General features: G+C 39.0%; 2 protein-coding genes across 7 annotated transcripts in view; one reads left to right on the top strand and one right to left on the bottom strand.

Annotated features, from left to right (window-relative positions):
• The window catches only part of usp20 (ubiquitin specific peptidase 20), a 46965-nt gene extending 27132 nt beyond the window's left edge, over nt 1–19833 (top strand). The window contains exons 11-25 of one of the 4 annotated variants that reach the window (XM_062958912.1): nt 2402–2542; nt 2641–2780; nt 4325–4503; nt 4605–4699; nt 7546–7579; nt 9262–9307; nt 11932–12112; nt 13163–13289; nt 13912–14081; nt 14179–14260; nt 15466–15574; nt 16574–16676; nt 17332–17403; nt 17510–17684; nt 19146–19833. In XM_062958912.1, the coding sequence (XP_062814982.1) occupies nt 2402–2542; nt 2641–2780; nt 4325–4503; nt 4605–4699; nt 7546–7579; nt 9262–9307; nt 11932–12112; nt 13163–13289; nt 13912–14081; nt 14179–14260; nt 15466–15574; nt 16574–16676; nt 17332–17403; nt 17510–17670 (1640 nt within the window). In that variant the 3' untranslated portion in view covers nt 17671–17684; nt 19146–19833. Of the gene's footprint in view, nt 1–2401; nt 2543–2640; nt 2781–4324; nt 4504–4604; nt 4700–7545; nt 7580–9261; nt 9308–11931; nt 12113–13162; nt 13290–13911; nt 14082–14178; nt 14261–15465; nt 15575–16573; nt 16677–17328; nt 17404–17509; nt 17685–19145 lie in introns of all 4 variants that reach the window. The other 3 variants (XM_062958914.1, XM_062958911.1, XM_062958913.1) reach the window with 3 other exon arrangements.
• Nucleotides 19834–22215: 2382 nt separating this feature from the next.
• fnbp1 (formin binding protein 1) overlaps nt 22216–25000 on the bottom strand; it is a 74790-nt gene continuing 72005 nt past the window's right edge. For all 3 annotated transcript variants that reach the window (XR_010000051.1, XM_062958922.1, XM_062958924.1), the window contains one exon: nt 22216–25000. This exon is cut by the window's right edge. The gene's annotated coding sequence lies outside the window, so the exon portion shown is untranslated.

Here is a 25000-nt window from a genome sequence, read left to right as displayed (position 1 = left end):
TTACACATATAGGCAAACATTCAATGCCTTAAACATAGAACAAAGACAAGACAAACATAGGCTCCGAGCGGGCCTCGAACTCATGACCTTCTGGTCAGAGTAATTTGTTGCAGCTGGTTGCAGCTGGCTGGCTGCTCACCAGCCTGCGCCACAGCCTGTAATATTATTACAGTATTATTATTATTTTATTATGACACAGCAAACAAGATAGACATGCTGGATTTCGTATCACAAAATCACAAGTCGAATACTTCCCAAGTGTCTAGGACTGTGTGATGTATTTTCGGATGACGCGTGCAGATCCCAGCAGGGTGGCCTTTTGCAGTTGGCAGATCGTGATTTTGTCAATGTCTGTCATTTCCAAATGCCAGCTGAGATCTTTTGGCACGGCACCCAGTGTGCCCATCACCACCGGGACCACCTGCACTGGTTTCTACCAGGGTCATTGAAGTTCAGTCTTGAGGTCCTGAGAGCGGCTGAGTTTTTCCTGTTGTTTTTCGTCAATGCGACTGTCACCTGGGATGGCAACATCAATGATCCAAACCTTGTTCTTTTCCACAACTGTGATGTCTGGTGTGTTGTGTTCCAGAACTTGGTCTGTCTGGATTTGGAAGTCCCACAGTATCTTTGCGTGCTCATTTTCCAAGACTTTTGCAGGTTTGTGATCCCACCAGTTCTTTGCTGCTGGGAGGTGGGACTTGAGGCATAAGTTCCAATGGATCATTTGGGCCACAGAGTTGTGCCTCTGTTTGTAGTCTGTCTGTGCGATTTTCTTACAGCAGCTGAGGATATGATCCATGGTTTCGTCGGTTTCCTTGCACAGTCTGCCTTTTGGGTCAGCTGATTGATGAGCTGATTTTTCGATCTTGGCCTGAATTGCATTTGTTCTGATGGCTTGCTCCTGGGCTGCAAGGATCAGGCCTTCTGTCTCCTTCTTCAGGGTCCCATTCGTGAGCCAGAGCCAGGTCTTCTATTATTATTATTATTATTATTATTATTAATTGCCTTTGTCCTGATGTCTTGCTCCTGGGCTGCAAGGATCAGGCCTTCTGTCTCCTTCTTCAGGGTCCCATTCGTGAGCCAGAGCCACGTCTTCTATTATTATTATTATTATTATTATTATTATTATTATTATTATTAATTGCCTTTGTCTTGATGTCTTGCTCCTGGGCTGCAAGGATCAGGCCTTCTGTCTCCTTCTTCAGGGTCCCATTCGTGAGCCAGAGCCACGTCTTCTATTATTATTATTATTATTATTATTATTATTATTATTATTAATTGCCTTTGTCCTGATGTCTTGCTCCTGGGCTGCAAGGATCAGGCCTTCTGTCTCCTTCTTCAGGGTCCCATTCGTGAGCCAGAGCCAGGTCTTCTATTATTATTATTATTATTATTATTATTAATGGCCTTTGTCCTGATGTCTTGCTCCTGGGCTGCAAGGATCAGGCCTTGTGTCTCCTTCTTCAGGGTCCCATTCGTGAGCCAGAGCCACGTCTTCTATTATTATTATTATTATTATTATTATTATTATTAATTGCCTTTGTCCTGATGTCTTGCTCCTGGGCTGCAAGGATCAGGCCTTCTGTCTCCTTCTTCAGGGTCCCATTCGTGAGCCAGAGCCACGTCTTCTATTATTATTATTATTATTATTATTATTATTATTATTATTATTAATTGCCTTTGTCTTGATGTCTTGCTCCTGGGCTGCAAGGATCAGGCCTTCTGTCTCCTTCTTCAGGGTCCCATTCGTGAGCCAGAGCCAGGTCTTCTCCTTATCAGCTTTTCCTTCAATTTTGTCAAGGAACTTTCCATGCCATGTTTTGTTGTGCCAGCTGTCAGCTCTAGTTTGTAGTGCGGTTTTCTTGTACTGATTCTGCTCTAGTTTGTAGTGCGGTTTTCTTGTTCAGGTTTTTTGTCTGCTGTGCTTTGAGGAGTTTCTGATTTTTGACTTCAATCAAAGCAGGTTCTTAACTTTGCTTTACATATTCTGCCAGGATTGTTGTTGTTATTATTATTATTATTATTATTATTATTATTATTATTATTATAAACTTTCCATTAACTTTATTAACTTTCCATGCAATGTTTTGTTGTGCCAGCTGTCAGCTCTAGTTTGTAGTGCGGTTTTCTTGTACTGATTCTGCTCTAGTTTGTAGTGCGGTTTTCTTGTTCAGGTTTTTTGTCTGCTGTGCTTTGAGGAGTTTCTGATTTTTGACTTCAATCAAAGCAGGTTCTTAACTTTGCTTTACATATTCTGCCAGGATTGTTGTTGTTGTTATTATTATTATTATTATTATACGAAGTCTGGGTGGCCACCTGTTTGTGGTTCTTTGTCTGTACGTTTTGAGTTCGGCTTTTTGTCCTGGCTTGTCTAGAGCGGCTTGCTTTGTTTCCCCCCCAGAGCCGGACAACGAGGCCTATTCCCGCTGCTCCTCCCGGCCCTGCAGCCCCGTCCACCACCACGACGTCCACGCCAAGCTCTCCAGCAGCCCCCCGCGCTCCAGCCCCGTGCGGTTGGGACCCTCCTATGTGCTGAAGAAGGGTGAGGCTTGGGGAGAACACCATGGGACACAAGCTGAGAATATCCTGTCCCATCCCAATGCCCTTCCTTCCTCATTCTCCTCCGGTCTCCGTTCTCAGCCCAGATGCTGGCGTCCGGCAAGAAGCGGAAGGAGCTCCGCTACCGCAGCGTCATCTCCGACATCTTCGACGGCTCCATCCTGAGCCTGGTGCAGTGCCTCACCTGTGACCGAGTGCGTTTCCTTACCTCTGCGGACCCAGTGAGGAGGGGCACACTTCCGGGGGGGGGGGGGGGGCGGGACGGGGCGGGACGGGGTGGGAATTACCCCCGGGAATTATTATTATTATTATTATTGATACAAAGAGTTGACATAGCAAACGAGATCTATATGGTGGATTTTGTATCACAAAATCACAAGTCGAACATTTCCCAAGTGTTTAGGACTGTGTGTATTATTATTATTATTATTAAAATAATAAGTAAAAAAATGAGTGAGTCTTGGATAAGTGAGACTCAACTGTATATTTATTTATACCAGGAGTCCCCAAACTACAGCCCGGGGGCCACATGCGGCCCATTGAAGCCATTTATCCGGCCCCCACGGCACAAAGGCTGACGTTATTTTAGGATTCTGGCTGGCCAACAAAAATGAAGTTTTAATATGTGGGTCCCAGTGCGTTTTGTGAATAATGTATGGCCCGAGGCATTGGTCTCTCTCTTTCTTATACAATTCACAGCTGAACAGTACATGTGTGATATCCTCCACCTCTGATGCTCAACAAATACAAAATCTAATAATAATAATAATAATAATAATAATAATTAACATTGAGGCTGGGAGGCCATCTGTCAGGGGTGCTTTGCTTGTGCTTTTGGTCCACAAAGTGTCATGATCTCCAATCCTTGACATCTCTGGTCGGCTGACAAGGAACAGATGCCAGCCATAAAACGAGCCAGCCATAAAACCTCAATGACCCTCTGGTATGTGAGAGCCCCTATATATGTGGGCCAAAGAGAAGGTTCCGGCATTCGGTACAATAAAATCTGTTGGAATCTACCAGCGTGTCTAGGTGCTTTTTCCTTTGGAAGACTGACCCACAGCACAACTGGGAGAAGAGAATAATAATAATATAATAATAACTTTATTTTTATACCCTGCCCCATCTCCCCGAAGGGACTCGGGGCGGCTTACATGGGGCCTGGCCTGATAAAACAAACAAATAATAGTAACAAAGCAATAAAACAATTATCCCAGTAAAAAACATCAACATCAATAAAAACAATCATTAAGATCAACAAGCAGGATACAGTGTTAAAAACAGGAGACCAAGTCCCTGAGAACTGGACAATTTGTACTGAATGCCAGAACCTTCTCTTTGGCCCACATATATAGGGGCTCTCACATACCAGAGAGTCATTGAGGTTTTATGGCTGGCATCTGTTCCTTGTCAGCCGACCAGAGATGTCAAGGATTGGAGATCATGACACAAAGGCAGAAAGGGGTTGGTATTATTATTATTATTATTATTATTATTATTATTGCTCAGTGGCCACCTGGCCAACTATAGTCCAGCCCTCCAACGGTCTGAGGATTGTGAACTGGCCGCTAGTTTTAAAAGTTTGGGGACCCCCGATTTATACCCTGCTTAACGAAAGTTATGGGCGAGTGTTTTGAGTCGTACATCTTCCTCCCCCCTTTCCTGCCTGTTTCTTCATAGCATTTCTAACGATTTATGACGATTTCTAACGATGATGACAACACAGCCCTGTTGGATAGATCTTCTTTTCTCCCTCTTCCCGCAGGTCTCTACCACGGTGGAGACCTTCCAGGACCTGTCTCTGCCCATCCCGGGCAAGGAGGACCTGGCCAAGCTGCACTCGGCCATCTACCAAAACGTCCCGGCCAAGACGGGCTCCTGCGCGGGGGACAACTACGCCGCCTCGCAGGGCTGGATCGCCTTCATCGTGGAATACATACGCAGGTAGGAGCCGGCTTCGGGGCCCGCTTGGGAGGCCGGGGACATTGGGATCTGGAGTGCATCAGCCCCGAGACGGGTACCGATTTCTCCCTCCCTCCCGACAGATTTGTGGTGTCCTGCATCCCCAGCTGGTTTTGGGGTCCGGTGGTCACCTTGGAGGACTGCCTCGCCGCCTTCTTTGCTGCCGACGAGCTCAAAGGTGCAGTGGCCGGGAAACGGGGTCTAGTTTTAGGGGGAGACAAGATAAGTTGCAAGTTGTGTTTTATATGTGTTGCCAAAGGCTTTCATGGCCGGGATCACAGGGTTGTTGTATGTCTTTTGGGCTGTGTGGCCATGTTCCAGAAGTATTCTCTCCTGACGTTTCGCCCACTTCTATGCCAGGCATCCTCAGAGGTTGTGAGGTTGTTGTTGTTGTTGTTATTATTATTATTATTATTATTATTATTATGATTATGACACAGCAAACAAGATAGATATGCTGGATTTCATTATTATTATTATTATTATTATAATAATTACAGGGTTGTTCACAGGGATCACAGGGTTGTTGTATGTCTTTCGGGCTGTGTGGCCATGTTCCAGAAGTATTCTCTCCTGACAAGATAGATATGCTGGATTTCATTATTATTATTATTATTATTATTATTATTATTATTATTATTATTATTATTATTGTGTTGTTGAAGGCTGTCATGGCCAGGATCACAGGGTTGTTGTATGTTTTCCGGGCTGTTATTATATTATTATTATTATTATTATTATTATTATTGTGTTGTTGAAGGCTTTCATGGCTGGGATCACAAGGTTGTTGTATGTTTTCCGAGCTGTTGTTATTATATTATTATTATTATTATTGTTGTTATTATTATTGTGTTGTCGAAGGCTTTCATGGCCGGGATCACAGGGTTGTTGTATGTCTTTTGGGCTGTGTGGCCATGTTCCAGAAGCATTCTCTCCTGATGTTTCGCCCACATCTATGGCAGGCATCCTCAGAGGTTGTGAGGTTGTTGTTATTATTATTATTATTATTATTATTATTATGACACAGCAAACAAGATAGATATGCTGGATTTCATTATTATTATTATTATTATTATTATTATTATTATTGTGTTGTTGAAGGCTGTCATGGCCGGGATCACAGGGTTGTTGTATGTCTTTCGGGCTGTGTGGCCATGTACCAGAAGTATTCTCTCCTGACGTTTCGCCCACATCTATGGCAGGCATCCTCAGAGGTTGTGAGGTTGTTGTTGTTATTATTATTATTATTATTATTATTATTATTATTATTATTATTATGACACAGCAAACAAGATAGATATGCTGATTTCATTATTATTATTATTATTATTATTATTATTATTATTATTGTGTTGTTGAAGGCTGTCATGGCCGGGATCACAGGGTTGTTGTATGTTTTCCGGGCTGTTATTATATTATTATTATTATTATTATTATTATTATTATTATTATTATTATTATTGTGTTGTTGAAGGCTTTCATGGCTGGGATCACAAGGTTGTTGTATGTTTTCCGAGCTGTTGTTATTATATTATTATTATTATTGTTGTTATTATTATTGTGTTGTCGAAGGTTTTCATGGCCGGGATCACAGGGTTGTTGTATGTCTTTCGGGCTGTGTGGCCATGTTCCAGAAGCATTCTCTCCTGATGTTTCGCCCACATCTATGGCAGGCATCCTCAGAGGTTGTGAGGTTGTTGTTGTTGTTATTATTATTATTACAGTAGAGTCTCACTTATCCAAGCTAAACGGGCCGGCAGAATGTTGGATAAGTGAATATCTTGGATAATAAGGAGGGATTAAGGAAAAGCCTATTAAACATCAAATTAGGTTATGATTTTACAAATTAAGCACCAAAACTTCATGTTTTACAACTAATTTGACAGAAAAAGTAGTTCAATGCGCAGTAATGTTATGTCGTAATTACTGTATTTACGAATTTAGCACCAAAATATCACGATATATTGAAAACATTGATTACAAAAATGGCTTGGATAATCCAGAAACTTGGATAAGCGAGGCTTGGATAAGTGAGACTCTACTGTATATTGAAAACAATGATTACAAAAATGGCTTGGATAATCCAGAAACTTGGATAAGCGAGGCTTGGATAAGTGAGACTCTACTGTATATTGAAAACAATGATTACAAAAATGGCTTGGATAATCCAGAAACTTGGATAAGCGAGGCTTGGATAAGTGAGACTCTACTGTATATTGAAAACATTGATTACAAAAATGGCTTGGATAATCCAGAAACTTGGATAAGCGAGGCTTGGATAAGTGAGACTCTACTGTATATTGAAAACATTGATTACAAAAATGGCTTGGATAATCCAGAAACTTGGATAAGCGAGGCTTGGATAAGTGAGACTCTACTGTATATTGAAAACAATGATTACAAAAATGGCTTGGATAATCCAGAAACTTGGATAAGCGAGGCTTGGAGAAGTGAGACTCTACTGTATTATTATTATTAATGTGTTGTTGAAGGCTTTCATGGCCGGGATCACAGGGTTGTTGTATGTTTTCCGGGCTGTTGTTGTTGTTGTTGTTGTTGTTGTTGTTGTTGTTGTTGTTATTATTATTATTATTATTATTATTATTATTATTATTATTGTGTTGTTGAAGGCTAATATGGGAGAAGTGGATCTATGATATTCCCCTTTCCAATAATAATAATAATAATAGCAATAATTATAATTATTATTTTATTTTTGTACCCCAAATAAACCAACAGAACCTATCTTGTTCAAAACTTCACTTTGAAAATTACAATTAAAAAATTGTATGTAGTTTCTCCTTCCCTTGAGGCGCCTCTGCTCAATTTTATAATGTGTTTTATGAATACTGATGTAAGTTAATAAGAATTTTTTTAACTGATTTATATTGCACTGTATAATTTTTAAATATGTGTTTTTTTTGTAAGCCGCCCTGAGTCCCCTGTTGGGTGAGAAGGGCGGGATATAAATACTGTAATAAATAAAAATAAATACATAAATTGTCTTTCTCTTTTCCTCTCCAGGCGACAACATGTACAGCTGCGAACGATGTAAAAAGTAAGTCTTGCAAAAAAAATCGCACCTCCAAATGGTCCCCAAAATAAATGAACCCCCAAAATAAATGGAGAGCATATAGTATTGATAAATACCCAATCTAATAGGTTTAAGGTGTTGGAAACTATGTTATTGTTTATAATTCCTTTTTTTGTTTTGATGTATTTTAGTATCTTCTGATGAAATGTATTAAGTATGTATTTTATTCTGTTTTATTGCAATTATCTGGGCTTGGCCCCATGTTAGCTGCCCCGAGTCCTTTTGGGGAGATGGAGACGGGGTACAAAAATAAAATAATAATAATAATTATTGTTATTATTGTTATTATTATTGGAAAGGGGAATATCATAGATCCACTTCTCCCATGTTAGCCGCCCCGAGTACCTTTGGGGAGATGGCGACAGGGTACAAAAATATTATTATTATAATTATTATAATAAATATTATAATATTAGCTGCCCATATTAGCTGCCCCTTTTGGGAAGATGGAGCTGGGGTACAAAAATAAAATAATAATAATTATTATTGTTATTATTGCTATTATTATTATTATTATTATTATTTATTTATTTCAATTATTTATACCCCGCCCTTCTCACCCGAGGGGACTCAGGGTGGCTTACAAGTGGCAATTGATGTCGTTACACTGATATACAATAAACTAAAACGATTAAAACAGTTAAAAATTTTATTATTATTATTGGGAAGGGGAATATCATAGATCCACTTCTTCCAAGTTTTAAATTATTATTTTATTATTATTATTATTATTATTATTATTATTATTGGGAAGGGGAATATCATAGATCCACTTCTTCCAAGTTTTAAATTATTTTATTATTATTATTATTATTATTATTATTATTGGGAAGGGGAATATCATAGATCCACTTCTTCCAAGTTTTAAATTATTCTATTATTATTATTATTATTATTATTATTATTATTATTGAGAAGGGGAATATCATAGATCCACTTCTTCCAAGTTTTAAATTATTTTATTATTATTATTATTATTATTATTATTATTGGGAAGGGGAATATCATAGATCCACTTCTTCCAAGTTTTAAATTATTTTATTATTATTATTATTATTATTATTATTATTGGGAAGGGGAATATCATAGATCCACTTCTTCCAAGTTTTAAATTATTATTATTATTATTATTATTATTATTATTATTATTATTATTGGGAAGGGGAATATCATAGATCCACTTCTTCCAAGTTTTAAATTATTTTTTATTATTATTATTATTATTATTATTATTGGGAAGGGGAATATCATAGACCCACTTCTTCCAAGTTTTAAATTATTTTATTATTATTATTATTATTATTATTATTATTATTATTGGGAAGGGGAATATCATAGATCCACTTCTTCCAAGTTTTAAATTATTTTATTATTATTATTATTATTATTGGGAAGGGGAATATCATAGATCCACTTCTTCCAAGTTTTAAATTATTTTATTATTATTATTATTATTATTATTATTATTATTATTATTATTGGGAAGGGGAATATCATAGATCCACTTCTTCCAAGTTTTAAATTATTTTATTATTATTATTATTATTATTATTATTGGGAAGGGGAATATCATAGATCCACTTCTTCCAAGTTTTAAAAACAGACGTGGCCCAAGTGTGTCTCCTTTGTTTTCTCTCTCTCCGTAGGTTGAGAAATGGGGTCAAATATTGCAAAGTTCTCCGGCTCCCTGAGGTAAGGTGTTTTTTGCCAACATCTAGAAGGGTTTTGAGTCGACACGGGCAAACTTGGCCCCTCCGGGTGTTTTGGACTTCAACTCCCACCCTTCCTAACAGTCTAGAGCAGGGGTCCCCAAACTACGGCCCGGGGGCCACATGCGGCCCATTGAAGAGTTAGAAGGCACGATCATCAAGTTTGCAGACAACACAAAACTGGGAGGGAGAGCCAACACTCCAGAAGACAGGAGCAGAATTCAAAACGATCTTGACAGACTAGAGAGATGATTGGCCGAAACTAACACAATGAAGTTCAACAGGGACAAATGCAAGATACTTCACTTCGGCAGAAAAAATGGAAATCAAAGATACAGAATGGGGGACGATGCCTGGCTTGACAGCAGTGTGTGCGAAAAAGACCTTGGAGTCCTCGTGGGGAGGAAGGGGAACATGAGCCAGGAATGTGATGCGGCAGCTAAAAAAGCCAATGGGATTCTGTCCTGCATCAAGAGGGGAATAGCGTCTAGATCCAGGGAAGTCCTGCTCCCCCTTATTCTATTCTGCCTTGGTCAGACCACACCTGGAATCACACTGTGTCCAATTCTGGGCACCGCAGTTGAAGGGAGATGTTGACAAGCTGGAAAGCGTCCAGAGGAGGGCGACTAAAATGATTCAGGGTCTGGAGAACAAGCCCTATGAGGAGCGGCTTAAAGAGCTGGGCATGTTTAGCCTGCAGAAGAGAAGGCTGAGAGGAGACATGAGAGCCATGTACAAATACGTGAAGGGAAGTCCTAGGGAAGAGGGAGGGAGCTTGTTTTCTGCTGCCCTGCAGACTAGGACGCAAGGGAACAAGGGCTTCAAAATACAGGAAAGGAAGGAGATTCCACCTGAACATCAGGAAGAACTTCCTCACGGTGAGAAGGGCTGTTCACCAGTGGAACTCTTTGCATCAGACTCTCCTTCTTTGGAGGCTTTTAAGCAGAGGCTGGATGGCCATCTGTCGGGGGTGCTTTGAATGCGATTTCCTGCTTCTTAGCGGGGGGTTGGACTAGATGGCCCATGTGGTCTCTTCCAACTCTACTATTCTAGGATTCTATGAAGCCATTTATCCGGCCCCCACGGCACAAAGGCTGACGTTATTTTAGGATTCTGGCTGGCCAACAAAAATGAAGTTTCAATATGTGGGTCCCAGTGCGTTTTGTGAATAATGTATGGCCCGAGGCCTTGGTCTCTCTCTTTCTTATACAATTCACAGCTGAACAGTACATGTGTGATATCCTCCACCTCTGATGCTCAACAAATACAAAATCTAATAATAATAATAATTAACATTGAGGCTGGGAGGCTATCTGTCAGGGGTGCTTTGCTTGTGCTTTTGGTCCACAAAGTGTCATGATCTCCAATCCTTGACATCTCTGGTCGGCTGACAAGGAACAGATGCCAGCCATAAAACCTCAAAGACCCTCTGGTATGCGAGAGCCCCTATATTTGTGGGCCAAAGAGAAGGTTGTACATGGAAATAAGGGTAGTAAATAGTTTTTGATTTATTAAATACAGTTACAGTAGAGTCTCACTTATCCAACACTCGCTTATCCAACGTTCTGGATTATCCAACGCATTTTTGTAGTCAATGTTTTCAATATATCGTGATATTTTGGTGCTAAATTCGTAAATACAGTAATTACTACATAACATTACTGTGTATTGAACTGCTTTTTCTGTCAAATTTGTTGTCTAACATGATGTTTTGGTGCTTAATTTGTAAAATCATAACCTAATTTGATGTTGAATAGGCTTTTCCTTAATCCCTCCTTATTATCCAACATATTCGCTTATCCAACATCCTACCGGCCCGTTTATGTTGGATAAGTGAGACTCTACTGTATATCATGTTAGACAACAAATTTGGCAGAAAAAGTAGTTCAATATGCAGTAATGATATGTAGTAATTACTGTATTTATGAATTTAGCACCAAAATATCACGATATATTGAAAACATTGACTACAAAAATGCATTGGATAATCCAGAACGTTGGATAAGTGAGACTCTACTGTAATAATAATAATTAACATTGAGTCTGGGAGGCTATCTGTCAGGGGTGCTTTGCTTGTGCTTTTGGTCCACAAAGTGTCATGATCTCCAATCCTTGACATCTCTGGTCGGCTGACAAGGAACAGATGCCAGCCATAAAACCTCAAAGACCCTCTGGTATGTGAGAGCCCCTATATATGTGGGCCAAAGAGAAGGTTCTGGCATTCAGTACAAATTGTCGGGTTCTCTTCTCCCAGTTGTGCTGTGGGTCAGTCTTCCAAAGGAAAAAGCACCTAGACACCCTGGTAGATTCCAACAGATTTTATTGGTATCCGGTAGACTCCTTGCTCAGTGGTTCCCTTGATGTCTGGCAAGAAGACCTTTCCTCTGGTGGATCTTGGTCTTGACTCTCCTGGCTTGCTCTTGGCCTCGCAGCTCTTCTGATGTCCATGGTGGAGTCTCCATTGGCCTGGAGAGCCCAGTTTAGGTGGTTGAGTTCACCCTGGAGGAGGTGAGCTTCTTGCAGAACGTCTGTGAGGCATTGTGGGAGTTGAAGTCCAACCCAAGGTTAGGCTTTGAGGTTCTCCAGGTGCCTTTGCTTCTCTCTCAGATCCTGTGCATCCACCTGAAGCGCTTCCGGCACGAGGTGATGTACTCGTTCAAGATCAGCAGCCACGTCTCCTTCCCGCTGGAAGGGCTGGACCTCCGGCCGTTCCTGGCCAAGGAGAGCGCCTCCCAGGTCACCACCTACGACCTCCTCTCGGTCATCTGCCACCACGGCACGGCCGGCAGTGAGTCCCTCTCCCGACTGACCCCTTCTGTATCTTATAGCCAGTGTGGAAGAGGCCTAAGTGAGGCCTAACTCTGCCTGGCCCCTGGGCTGAGTGGGTCGCTAGGAGACCGAGTGGGCTTGGTCTCCTAGCTTTGAGACGTATCTCGGACGGAAATGCATTTTAATGCGTATGTTTGTAGAAGTTTTGTCGTATTTTTCACTGTGTTGTGATCTGTCTCGAACCATAAGGGGAGGCGGGTAAGAAATAAAAGTATGATTTGTTATGAATAATAAAATTATTATTAAAAATAAAATTATCATTTTTATTCATAATAAAAGTCATTTTTATTAATAATAAAATTATGTGATTATAATAAAATTCTTTTTATTAATAAAATTCTTATTCTTACTGATAATAAAATTGCAATTTTATTAATTTATTAATAAAATTGTTATTTTTATTAATAATAAAATTGTTATGTTTACTAATAATAAGTCTATTTTATTAACAATAAAATTATTATGTGATTAACAAAATTGTTATGTTATTAATAAAATTGTTATGTTTATTAATAAAATTGTAATTTTATTAATAACAAAATTATTTTATTAATAAAATTATTATTTTATCAATAATAAATTGTTATTTTTATTAATAATAAAATTGTTATTTTTATTAATAAAAATTATTTTATTAATAAAATTATTTTATAATAATAAATTGATATTTTTATTAATAATAAAATTGTTATTTTTATTAATAAAATTATTATTTTATTAAAATAAAATTACTTTATCAATAAAATATTTTTATTAATAAAATAGATATTTTATTAATAAAATAGATATTTTTATTAATAAAATAGATATTTTTATTAATTGATATTCTTATTAATAATTGTTATTTTTATTAATAATAAAATTGTAATTTTTATTAATAATAAAATTATTATTTGAGAAAGGCATTGTTTGTTTTGGGGCGTTTAGTTTATTAATGGGAATCCTGGAGACTTGTCGTTGGGTAGAATTAGGCCTCCCGGCAACCCACCGACCGATCCCTTTCTTGCAGGCGGACATTACATTGCCTACTGCCAGAACGTCATCAACGGCCAGTGGTACGAGTTCGATGACCAGTACGTCACCGAAGTGCACGAGACGGTCGTCCAGAACGCCGAGGCCTACGTCTTGTTCTACAGGTCAGGCTCCGCTCCCGGAATTACGGGCTGCTTCCGTGCCGGAAAGCAACGCTGTTTTATCCACATTTGCGGATTTGATTCTTCACGTATTTAATTACTGTATATACTCGAGTATAAGCCTAGTTTTTCAGCCCTTTTTTAAAGACTGAAACAGCCCCCCTCGGCTTATCTCGGATGAGGGTCCTGGTTGGCTTATATTTGGGTCAGCTTATACTCGAGAATATAGGGTACATTTATTATTTTTCTCTATTATTACATTTATTATTTTATTCTATTTATTATTATTAAATTTATTAATTTTCTCTATTATTATTGGTATTATTACTTTTATTATTTTCCTCTATTATTATTGGTATTATTACATTTATTATTTTTTCTCTATTATTGTTGCTATTACAGTAGAGTCTCACTTATCCAACGTAAACGGGCCAGCAGAACGTTGGATAAGTGAATACGTTGAATAAGGAGAGATAAAGAAAAAGCCTGTTAAACATCAAAATAGGTTATGATTTTATAATATACTGCCCATGCAAGGCTTTGTTGTGCCAGCTGTCAGCGCTAGTTTGTAGTGCGGTTTTCTTGTACTGTATTATTATTGTTGTTTCTGCTCTTGTTTCCCCAGGAAGAGCAGCGAGGAGGCCGTCCGGGAGCGGCAGAAGGTGGTCTCCTTGGCCACCATGAAGGAGCCCGGCCTGCTCCAGTTCTACATCTCCCGGGAATGGCTCAACAAGTTCAACACCTTCGCCGAGCCGGGCCCCATCACCAACCACACCTTCCTCTGCTCTCATGGGGGTGAGCGGAAGGAGAACAACACTCCACTTGTAGACAGCAAGAAGAGGTCCAAACCCGGGATAGATATTAACCCTTTCTTCCTTCCTTGACTTAACAGGAATCCCGCCAAACAAGTACCACTATATCGACGACCTGGTTGTGATCCTTCCCCAGAACGTCTGGGAGTATCTCTACAACAGGTAGGCTTCAGAGAAAGGTCTCAGCTGTCCTATATGTCTCCTATATGTCTCTAACTGCCATTCTGGACCAGAATGAAGAAGGCGGGGCCAGGAAGACATCTTACAATATATATATTAGAATATTACAATATATTGGTATAGTACAATATAGTAATTTTATTGCCCGTATGGTGTTCTGCTAATAATATAATATTGTATGTAAATTTAATTTATAAGCCGCTCTGAGTCCCCTTCGGGGCGAGAAGGGCGGAATATAAATGTAGGAAATAAATAAATAAATAAATAATCGTCATCATCGCCAGAAATAATAATAATAAATATTATAATTGGTGCATATTATTGTTTACTGATGTATTGTACATTGTTATTGTTTTATATCTGATATTTTTGTGAGCCGCCCCGAGTCCCCTCCAAGGGAGATGGTGGCGGGATACAAATAATTGTCTTCTTCTTCTTATCTTTCCACAATGTCTCCTGTATCAATTTAACAATATAATAATATATAATACTCATATTATACTATACTAGCTGTGCCCGGCCATGCGTTGCTGTGGCAAAGTGGTGGTGGTATTGGTTAAAAATTGTTGTGTAATTATTATTTGACCTTATTTGTATTTTTAAATTATTTTTATTGTAAGTTATCTTTTTATTTATTACATGTTATTATTTTCTTGTATTATTTTTAGTTATTTTCTGTTATTATAGTATTTTATTGTATTAATTTTGTAGTGTTTTTAATTATTTTTAGTGTTTTTTTATTATTTTTATTGGGTTGCTAGGAGACCAAGTTGGAGGAGCTTAGCCTTCTAACTGGCAGCAATTGGATAAAAGCAATTATTCCTCTCCCTATAATTAGGACTTTATTTTTCTTTTCTTTTTGTTGTATCAACCTAGAGGCGTGGATGAGGGGTTGTGTTGTCAAATTTCGAGGTTGGGGGCCTGTAGCTTTGTTGTTTTGTGGGTCGCCGTGATACCATCACTCTTTTATATATATAGATTAATTAATATTACAATATATTGTATATACATATAATATTATAATGTAATACAACAAGAAGAATAATACACTATTATAATTGTGTATTTATATTACATGTAATATTATTCATAATATTGCAATTATTAAAGGGTGTAAATTTGGGGTGAAGTGTCCTTTCAGATGGACACTGCGGCTCCCAATGTAAAATTTCCTATTTGTTGCCTAGATTCAGAGGCGGTCCAGCCGTGAACCACTTGTACGTCTGTTCGGTGTGCCAAGTAGAGATCGAAGCCTTGGCCAAGCGGAGGAAGATGGAGATTGACACCTTTATCAAGGTCTGTGCACATATAGACATAGTCTGGTTTGCCAACTCTAGAACACGCAACGTATGATTGTCCATGTGAGAAGCAATCTGTGTCTGGATCTAAACCGCACAATTCTAAAGATCAGTCCTGAGCTTTGTTGGCAGTGTCTGCAAACGCCGATCAAATGGGGAATTGCAATTGAAAATGGCATCTCCGTTGGAGTCATAGGAATGCGAGGAAGGAGGACGTCTTCAACCCAGAACATCAAGGCTGTGCTGTCGCGCCTGGGGCTATAATTCTTAGCGAAAGAGGCATGGACGTGACATCTTTCCCGAGGGGATTGCTTCTTGCCCTCCTTTAGGGAAACTGGAACTCCCAAGGACCAAAACACTGTAGATAACTCTAAACTGGTTTTATTGCTTCAAAAGGTTGTCCCTTTAAGGCAATAAGCTGGAAGTTTCAGAGGGGTAAAGGGAAATATACATTACAGTCTTTGGTTAAGTCCAAGGAGCTTTGAAGCTGAGAAGCTTTTCCAGGTCCCTCTTTCTCAATGGCTGTGAATGCCGGAGCAATCCTCAGCCTCAGTCCAAATGGCCTATGTTTGAAGACACAGTCTTCCTCTGGTGACAAAGGACTGATTTGAAGGCGCTTGAGACTACTCAACGTCGTTCAGGTTGGTCTGAACATGAAGCATAAGTCTCAAGGGTAAGAACCTCAGAATTGGTGCTGAGAGGTAACTTAATCAAGGGCTTTTAGAGCCAAGTCTCTCTCTCACGTCCATCTGATAGAAAGCTTACAGTTCGACATATAGATGGCACCACTTGCGCTGTCACAAAGGCAGATCATCCACAATGTCTGCTCTCATTCCTCGCATTCGGGTTTGGCCTTCCAAACTCCCTTATTGTCAATTTATCCAGTGGCCAGGAATTCTGGGAGCGAAAGTCTGGGGGCCACGGGTTAAAGAGGCCTGCTTTGCTGATTGACCACTTGACCCCGACCCCCTTCTCCTCTCTGCTCTTCTCCCCTCAGCTCAACAAGGCCTTCCAAGCGGAGGAGTCCCCCGGGGTCATCTATTGCATCAGCATGCAGTGGTTCCGCGAGTGGGAGGCTTTCGTCAAAGGCAAAGACAACGGTAATCATTGGATATTTACTTGTGTTGTGCATTCGTATGTGCAATGAAGTATGAATTTTTGGTGTACAGATGTTATGTTTAATTGCGTGTTTGTGTTTTAAAAGGGCAAGTATTACAGTTATTGCATCTTAGCACTCAGAGGCTGATTGCCATGGAAAAGTAGGCAGAGCCAACTGCCGTTTTGTTGAAAAGTGCAGAATTTTTTTTAAAAAGGGATCCAGTCTGTGCTCTGATGAGGCACAGGGAAGATTGATCCTAGGCTGAGGGGATCAAGGGACTCAGTTGTTCATTTTGAGTCAGTTTAAAATAAGTTTGGTGACTTATTTAATGTAGTCTGTGTCCTGGTAAGGAACAGAGAATCTGTGATCGTATATCACAGGGTGACTGCGGTTTAAAAGTAGCAAAGAAAGAAGTTCTAACTACTTTAAGTAAAAGAAGTGACACTTTAGGGAGTTTGTCTTACCTCATTCTAGTATTGTAACTCTGGGCTCTTGTCTGCTTAGTTGACTGTGTTGTGTGGTTTTGATTCCTTTTCTGCTTGGCTTCATGAAGAGAGAGAGAGAGGGGAGGGTATGTTGTTGTTGTTTTTCTCATATACTACAAAAAATGTATACAAAAACAAACAATCAAAAGGCGCCTTTTCATTTTCCAGCAGAGCCTCCCGGGCCCATCGACAACAGCAAGATCGCCGTGGCCAAAGGAAGCGGCCACGTCCAGGTGAAGCCAGGTAAGGCCCTCGGTCCGGTCCCAAGGCCAGAGGGGACGTGGGCCTCGCTGACCACTGACCGCTCTGGAGCAGGGCTGACCCGCCGTCCCCTCCCTTGACCCGCCAGGAGCCGATTACGGCCAGATCTCCGAGGAGACGTGGATCTACCTCAGCACGCTCTACGGCGGGGGGCCCGAGATCGCCATCCGGCAAAACGTGGCCCAAGTGCAAGAAGTGGAGACCCTCCACGGGGAGCAGAAGATCGAGGCCGAGACCCGGGCGGCCTGAGGGACAAGGAGAAGGTAGGCCGGCACACCACGGGTCATGCCGTGGCCACGTTGCCTTCACAACGCTCTGATCTGGCTCAGGAGGGGGGGGGGGAATTGTTGTTGTTATTATTATTATTATATTGGACCCCACCTCAAGCCACAAAGTAAGAAAGGTATTATTATTTTGTACCTCACCTCAAGCCACAAAGAGAGAGCAGTATTATTATTATTATTATTATTATTATTATTATTATTATTATTATTATATTGGACCCCACCTCAAGCCACAAAGTAAGAACGGTATTATTATTTTGTACCTCACCTCAAGCCACAAAGAGAGAGCAGTATTATTATTATTATTATTATTATTATATTGGACCCCACCTCAAGCCACAAAGTAAGAACAGTATTATTATTATTATTATTATTATTATTATTATTTTGTACCTCACCTCAAGCCACGAAAGAGCAGTATTATTATTATTATTATTATTATTATTATTATTATTATTATATTGGACCCCACCTTAAGTCACAAAGAAAGAATGTTAGTTATTATTATTATTATTATATTGTACCCCGCCTCAAGCCACAAAGAACATTATTATTATTATTATTATTATTATTATTATTATTATTATTATTATTATTGTTATATTGTACCCTGTCTCAAGCCACAAAGAGAGACTGGCATTATTATTATTATTATTATTATTATATTGTACCCTGTCTCAAGCCACAAAGAGAGACTGGCATTATTATTATTATTATTATTATATTGTACCTCACCTCAAGCCACAAAGAGAGAACGGTATTATTATTATTATTATTATATTGTACCTCACCTCAAGCCACAAAGAGAGAACGGTATTATTATTATTATTATTATTATTATTATATTGTACCTCACCTCAAGCCACAAAGAAAGAACAATATTATATTGTACCCTGTCTCAATCCACAAAGAGAAAGCGGTATTATTATTATTATTATATTGTACCTCACCTCAAGCCACAAAGAGAGCAGTAATATTATTATTATTAGTAGTAGTAGTATTATATTGTACCTCACCTCAAGCCACAAAGAGAACGGTATTATTATATTATACCCTGTCTCAAGCCACAAAGAACAGTATTATTATTATTATTATTATTGTGTACCTTGTCTCAAGCCACAAAGAGAGAGTGGTGGTATTATTATTATTATATTGTACCCTGTCTCAAGCCACAAAGAACAGTATTATTATTATTATTATTATTATTATTATTATTGTGTACCTTGTCTCAAGCCACAAAGAACAGTATTATTATTATTATTATTATTATTATTATTATTATTATTATTGTGTACCTTGTCTCAAGCCACAAAGAGAGAGTGGTGGTATTATTATTATTATTATTATATTGTACCCTGTCTCAAGCCACAAAGAGAGAGTGGTAATACTATTATTATTATTATTATTATATTTACTTTATCTCTTCCCTGTCGTTTCCAGGTTGGGCTGGGCCCCGGCTTCTCCTTCGGGACGAAAGAAACAAAGCACTTTTTCTATATTTTGGAACTCATTCCCCGCTGCCGCTGCCATCCCTGCGCACCGTGAGTAACTTTGCAACGACACCGTGTCCGCGACCCCAGGACCCCGTACGGTTTTTGCTCCGAGGTTCGTTCATTCGCAGGCGAAGAAAGGCCGCCTCTCGCTGGGTTTTCGCTGGGCTCGAACGGCTCTGCAAACACTTAGGACGGCGAGAACGGGAAATCACGACGTATGGATCGGCTTCCCAACCCTTGCAAATCGCCCTTTATTTATTGACCCCCATGTATATTTATTTTTTAATAAACCGAGCCTTTCTCGGTTCCCATTGGCCACCCTAAGGGTCAGTCCTTGTCCTGAATGGCGCGAGAAAAAAGGTCATTGATTATTAATAATAGAAAATATTTGGTTCAGAGAGGATATTGATCCGAAATCAAGGACAATGCTGTTTAGGATCCTCCCGTGTTCATGCTTCACTCCTCGAAACACGCCTGTATCGTCCAGGGATGTGACCGCAAACCCTCTCGCTTTCAAAGGCAACCAAGGGGTCACTAAAGACAATCCAAACACACACCCCTCGATGTTTCCGTCTCTTGTGTTTCCAAAACCAGACGCCGAGCCAAATAAAAACCACGCTTGCATTCCGAACAAACCCTGGCCTGTTTTGTCCTTCCCATTGAGCAAAATTAACCAGCAAGGGTTAATTGGAGAGTGCCAGCTTCTGGTCAAAGGAAATTTAGGATCATGCCTAAATTTGTTTGTGGTTTTTAATACATTACTAGCTGTGCCCAGCCACGCGTTGCTGTGGCAAAGTGGCAGTGGTATTGGTTAAAAATTGTTGTGGGATTTTTATTTGACGCTATCTGTATTTTTTAATTAATTTTATTGTAGCTTATTTATTATTTATTTGCTACATTTATATGCCGCCCTTCTCACCCCGAAGGGGACTTACAAATTAAATTTACATACAATATTATATTAGTATAGTAGAATACTGGTAATAAATTACTATAGCTTTTTTATTATATTTTATATTTTTTTATATTATTATATTTTATTATTTTCTTGTATTATTTTTAGTTATTTTCTGTTATTATAGTGTTGTATTGTATTAATTTTTCTAGTGTTTTTAATTATTTTTAGTGTATTATTTGTATTTATTTTATTTTTTATTAGTGTGGACTCGAGATAATCCAGTGCAAAGCAGATAATATAAGATTCTAAATGGGTTATATAGCTGTGTGGAAGGGCCTTGAGTCTACACTGCCATCTAATCCAGTTAAAATCTGATAAACTGTGGAAGAGGCCCAAGTGAGGCCTAAGTCTGCCTGTCCCCTGGGCTGAGTTGGGTGCTAGGAGACCAAGTGGGCGGAGCTTAGCATTCTAACTGGCAGCAATTGGATAAAAACTATTATTCCTCTCCCTGTAATTAGGACTTTATTTTTCTTTTCTTTTTGTTGTATCAACCTAGTGCCGTGGATGATGGGTTGTGTTGTCAAATTTTGAGGTTGGGGCCTGTACTTTTGTTGTTTTGTCCACTGCCCTGATGCCATTACTCTTTTATATATATAGATATATATATAGACTAGCTGTGCCCGGCCAAGTGTTGCTGTGGCTTATGGGAATCTTTTGTCGGCCAGGGCAGCCCTGTTACTTATTCTTGGGTTTGGAGGAATTTATAGTCATCCTGTTTTTTTGTGTACGTTATTATTATTATTATTATTATTATTATTATTATTATTATTATTATTATTATTATTATTATTATTATTATTATTTGAGTGGAAGTCATGCCTTGGATGTGTTGGTGTATTGTGGCCAAATTTGGTGTCATTTGGCCCAGTGGATTTGTTGTTTACTCAGTCCTACAAACAAACAGTACATACATATCTATCTATCTATCTATCTATCTATCTATATAAAATTCTCTAGTGAGATATGCATCCCGGAGTGTACTCTTCTAAACCTTTTCTCAAATTTAGGCCTTTGTGTAGCTCAAACTCCCAATGGTTTGGATATTATTATTATTATTATTGGGTTGTTGTGGGTTTCCTGGGCTGTTTGGCCATGTTCCAGAAGTATTCTCCTGATGTTTCGCCCACATCTATGATAGGCATCCTCAGAGGTTGTGAGGTTGTTATTATTATATTGTACCCCACCTCAAGCCACAAGAGAATGATATTATTATTATATTGTACCCCGCCTCAAGCCACGAATGTGATATTATTGTTATTGTTATTATTATTATATTGTACTCTGCCTTAAGCCACAAGACAGAGCATTATTATTATTATTATTATTATTATTATATTGTACTCTGCCTCAAGCCACGAGAGCAATATTATTATTATTATATTGTACCCCGCCTCAAGCCACAAGAGTGATATTATTATTATTATTATTGTTATTATTATTATATTGTACTCTGCCTTAAGCCACAAGAGAGAGCAATATTATTATTATTATTATTATTATTATTATTATTATATTGTACTCTGCCTCAAGCCACAAGAGAGAGCATTATTATTATTATTATTAATATTATATTGTACCCGGCCTCAAGCCACGAGAGTGATATGATTATTATTATTGTTATTATATTTAAGTAAGCCAACGGGTTCTTTATTATTATTTTCATTATTATTACTACCTTGCTTTTGTCTCAAGAACCAAGACCCAAAGCCCACTCTGAAGGTAAGCGTAATATTCAGAATACAGTAGAGTCTCACTTATCCAGCAGAAGCTTGGATAAGCGAATATCTTGGATAATAAAGAGGGATTAAGGAAAAGACTATTAAACATCAAATTACAAATTTTACAAATTATGTTATACAACAAATTTGACAGAAAAAGTAGTTCAATACACAGTAATGTTATGTTGTATGTTATGTTATGAAGTGTGTTAAAGCAATGAGTTGCTGAACTTGCAGACCGAAAGGTCCCAGGTTCAAATCCCAGGAGCGGAGTGAGCACCCGCCGTTAGCTCCAGCTTCTGCCAACCTAGCAGTTCGAAAACATGTGAGTAAATCAAAGCTTTCAAATGGAAGCACTTTTATTTGGTAGAATTTCTGTTGCCAGAAAAACAAAACAACAAAACAAACGGATCCCAAAAAAAACCACAACAAGGACGTCTTTACATATTTCGGTTGATCGATTTATGAAAACCAGACAAAACGCCATCTCGATGGGTCACCAAGTAAAAGAATCCAGTGCCGAAACACACACACACACACACACACGCAAACAAATACTGTTTTCTTAAAAAGTGCTTGACACATTATTATATGTTAAAATATAATTTGGCTTAATTTATTTCTCTTTCTTTCTTTCTTCTTTCTTCCTTAAAATCTTTATTTTTTTTGACACTTCAAGCATGAAAGGAGGAGGAGGAAGGATGGAAGCGGCGGAGCCGTTGTTGAAAAATACTCGGCATTAAAACACTGTCAATATGCGTCTTTTTTATCTTTCTGTCTTATTTACAAATGGTACGAGAAAAAAAGGATGTGGGGAGGGAGATTTAGTTCAGTAGGAGATTTGGGAGAAAGTCCTACAGAGTTTTTGCAAACTTTTCTGGGTAAAATATGGGGTTTTCTTCCTGCGTTTGAAATAATATCACTGGGTTTAAAATCACTGGGTTGCTGCGAGTTTTCTGACCCGTATGGACATGTTCCAGAAGCACTCTCTCCTGACGTTTCACCCACATCTATGGCAGGCATCCTCAAGGGTAGTGAGGTCTTCTAAGGACGCCTGCCATCGATGTGGGTGAAACACGTTGAGGTTCGGCTGACAGCGGAGTGTGGACTTCTGTTCGTGCTACTAAACAGAGCGCTAGATCGCCGACAGAGAGGCGAATGAGTCTCAATTTAACTCTCACGCCGATGAAACATCAGGAGAGAATGCTTCTGGAACATGGCCATATATGTCTTATTTCTATTATTGGAAAAAAATTAATTCTGTTCCTGGTTTGAAATGTCATTTCCCGTTTCGCGTCTTCTTCCTCGTCAAGTTTTTCATTAATTAGGCAAAACCGGCAAAACACTTTTCCACCCCGAAAAAGACACGCGTGGAAATAACATTAGTTTAAGGCTGAAGATCCCAAGCGTTTTGCCTCGTTCGGGAGGGAGAAAATCCCGAGTGCCCGACGGCCCCCGTATCCGCGGTTTTGTCAACTCACACCAGACAAAATACTGATTCCAGTAACCAGATTTCGAATATTTCCAAGGATATTTCTAACCGAGTTTCCATTATCGGTGGCTCGGAATTTTTCCTATGTTTTTATGATTGGAAATGACATTGACAACCCAGGAACAAAAAAATCATAGTGATAAATATTATTATTATTATTATTATTATTATTATTATTATTATTATTATTATTATTTCCAGTAACCAGATTTCGAATATTTCCAAGAATATTTCTAACCGAGTTTCCAATATTGGTGACTCGGAATTTTTCCTATGTTTGTATGATAGGAAATGAATTTGACAACCCAGGAACAAAAAATCATAGTGATACATATTATTATTATTATTATTATTATTATTATTATTATTATTATTATTATTATTTCCAGTAACCAGATTTCGAATATTTCCGAGGATATTTCTAACCGAGTTTCCAATATCGGTGTCTCTGAATTTTTCCTATGTTTTTATGATAGGAAATGACATTGACAACCCAGGAACAAAAAATCATAGTGCTATTATTATTATTTCCAATAACCAGATTTCGAATATTTCTAAGGAAATGATATTGACAACCCAGGAACAAGAAAATCATAGTGATATTATTATTTCCAGTAACCAGATTTTGAATATTTCCAAGGATATTTCTAACCGAGTTTCCAATATCGGTGGCTCAGAACCAATGCGTTTTCTCAAATCTATGAAAACGGACTCGTTCGACTCCCCGTTTGCAAAAACTCCCAGGACTTGTCTCTTCACAGCCTTTTAACAAGTGATATTTTGCGATGCCAAACTCTGCAGTCAATGGGACGCTTGCCTGTTCAGGTGACAATAATATACTGTCCACCCAGTTGGAATTATATACACGGAACAACACGTAAGATATGTCAACACGGAGACGGAGAGCGAGGAGCGGGATTTTCCTCTCTCGGACCCGACGTCGGTGGCACTTGGTTAACGGAAGAAATTGCATTTTTTTCACCCTGTTTTCTTGCATTTTTTGGACCCAAAGCACCACAGCGCCTTTGGGTTTCTCCAACCGGAAGCTGCGGAAAATCGAGCGCCGCAACCACAATGCAAAAGGCAACCCACTGGTCGTGGGAATTCACATTTGAAACCAGGTTGGATCAAACCCAACGTAGGATTCGGGTCCGACCAAGGCTTCTTGTTCGAGCATTTTGCAAATTCTAACCCACTTCTATACAGGGAACATTTCTGTCGTGTTTTTGCACAAAGGAGAATCCGTTTGCCCACCGGAAACTCAAAGAGAAAATTCGGAACCTGGATCCCCTTTAATGCGCCGTGTCCTTCAGCTTTGGCCCAACTCGGGGTCAGTTGCATTCAAGTCATTGTACGGAGCAACCAGGCGATGACGTTTGGCCACAGGTGTCAATCAAACCTGTCGACAGAGTTGGGGATTCCCTCAATTGTAACTTTTGGGAGCGTAAGGAAGCAAAAGCATATAAGCGCATTCGCAGCTTCACGGCAAATTGGACGTGGCTTTCGTGTTATCAAAAGCGGACCGGAGACCGACCGACCCAAATTTGGTGAATTGAAGCCACCGGGAACCCCCTTGAATGGAGAATTGTAACTTTTGGGAAACAAGATAAGAGTATTTGTAACTTTACGGGAAA

Source organism: Anolis carolinensis, unplaced genomic scaffold, assembly GCF_035594765.1.
Source record: "Anolis carolinensis isolate JA03-04 unplaced genomic scaffold, rAnoCar3.1.pri scaffold_7, whole genome shotgun sequence".
Taxonomy (NCBI): Eukaryota; Metazoa; Chordata; class Lepidosauria; order Squamata; family Dactyloidae; genus Anolis; species Anolis carolinensis.
The sequence above is the reverse complement of the archived record's forward strand: the minus strand, read 5'-3'. Positions and strand labels throughout refer to the sequence as shown.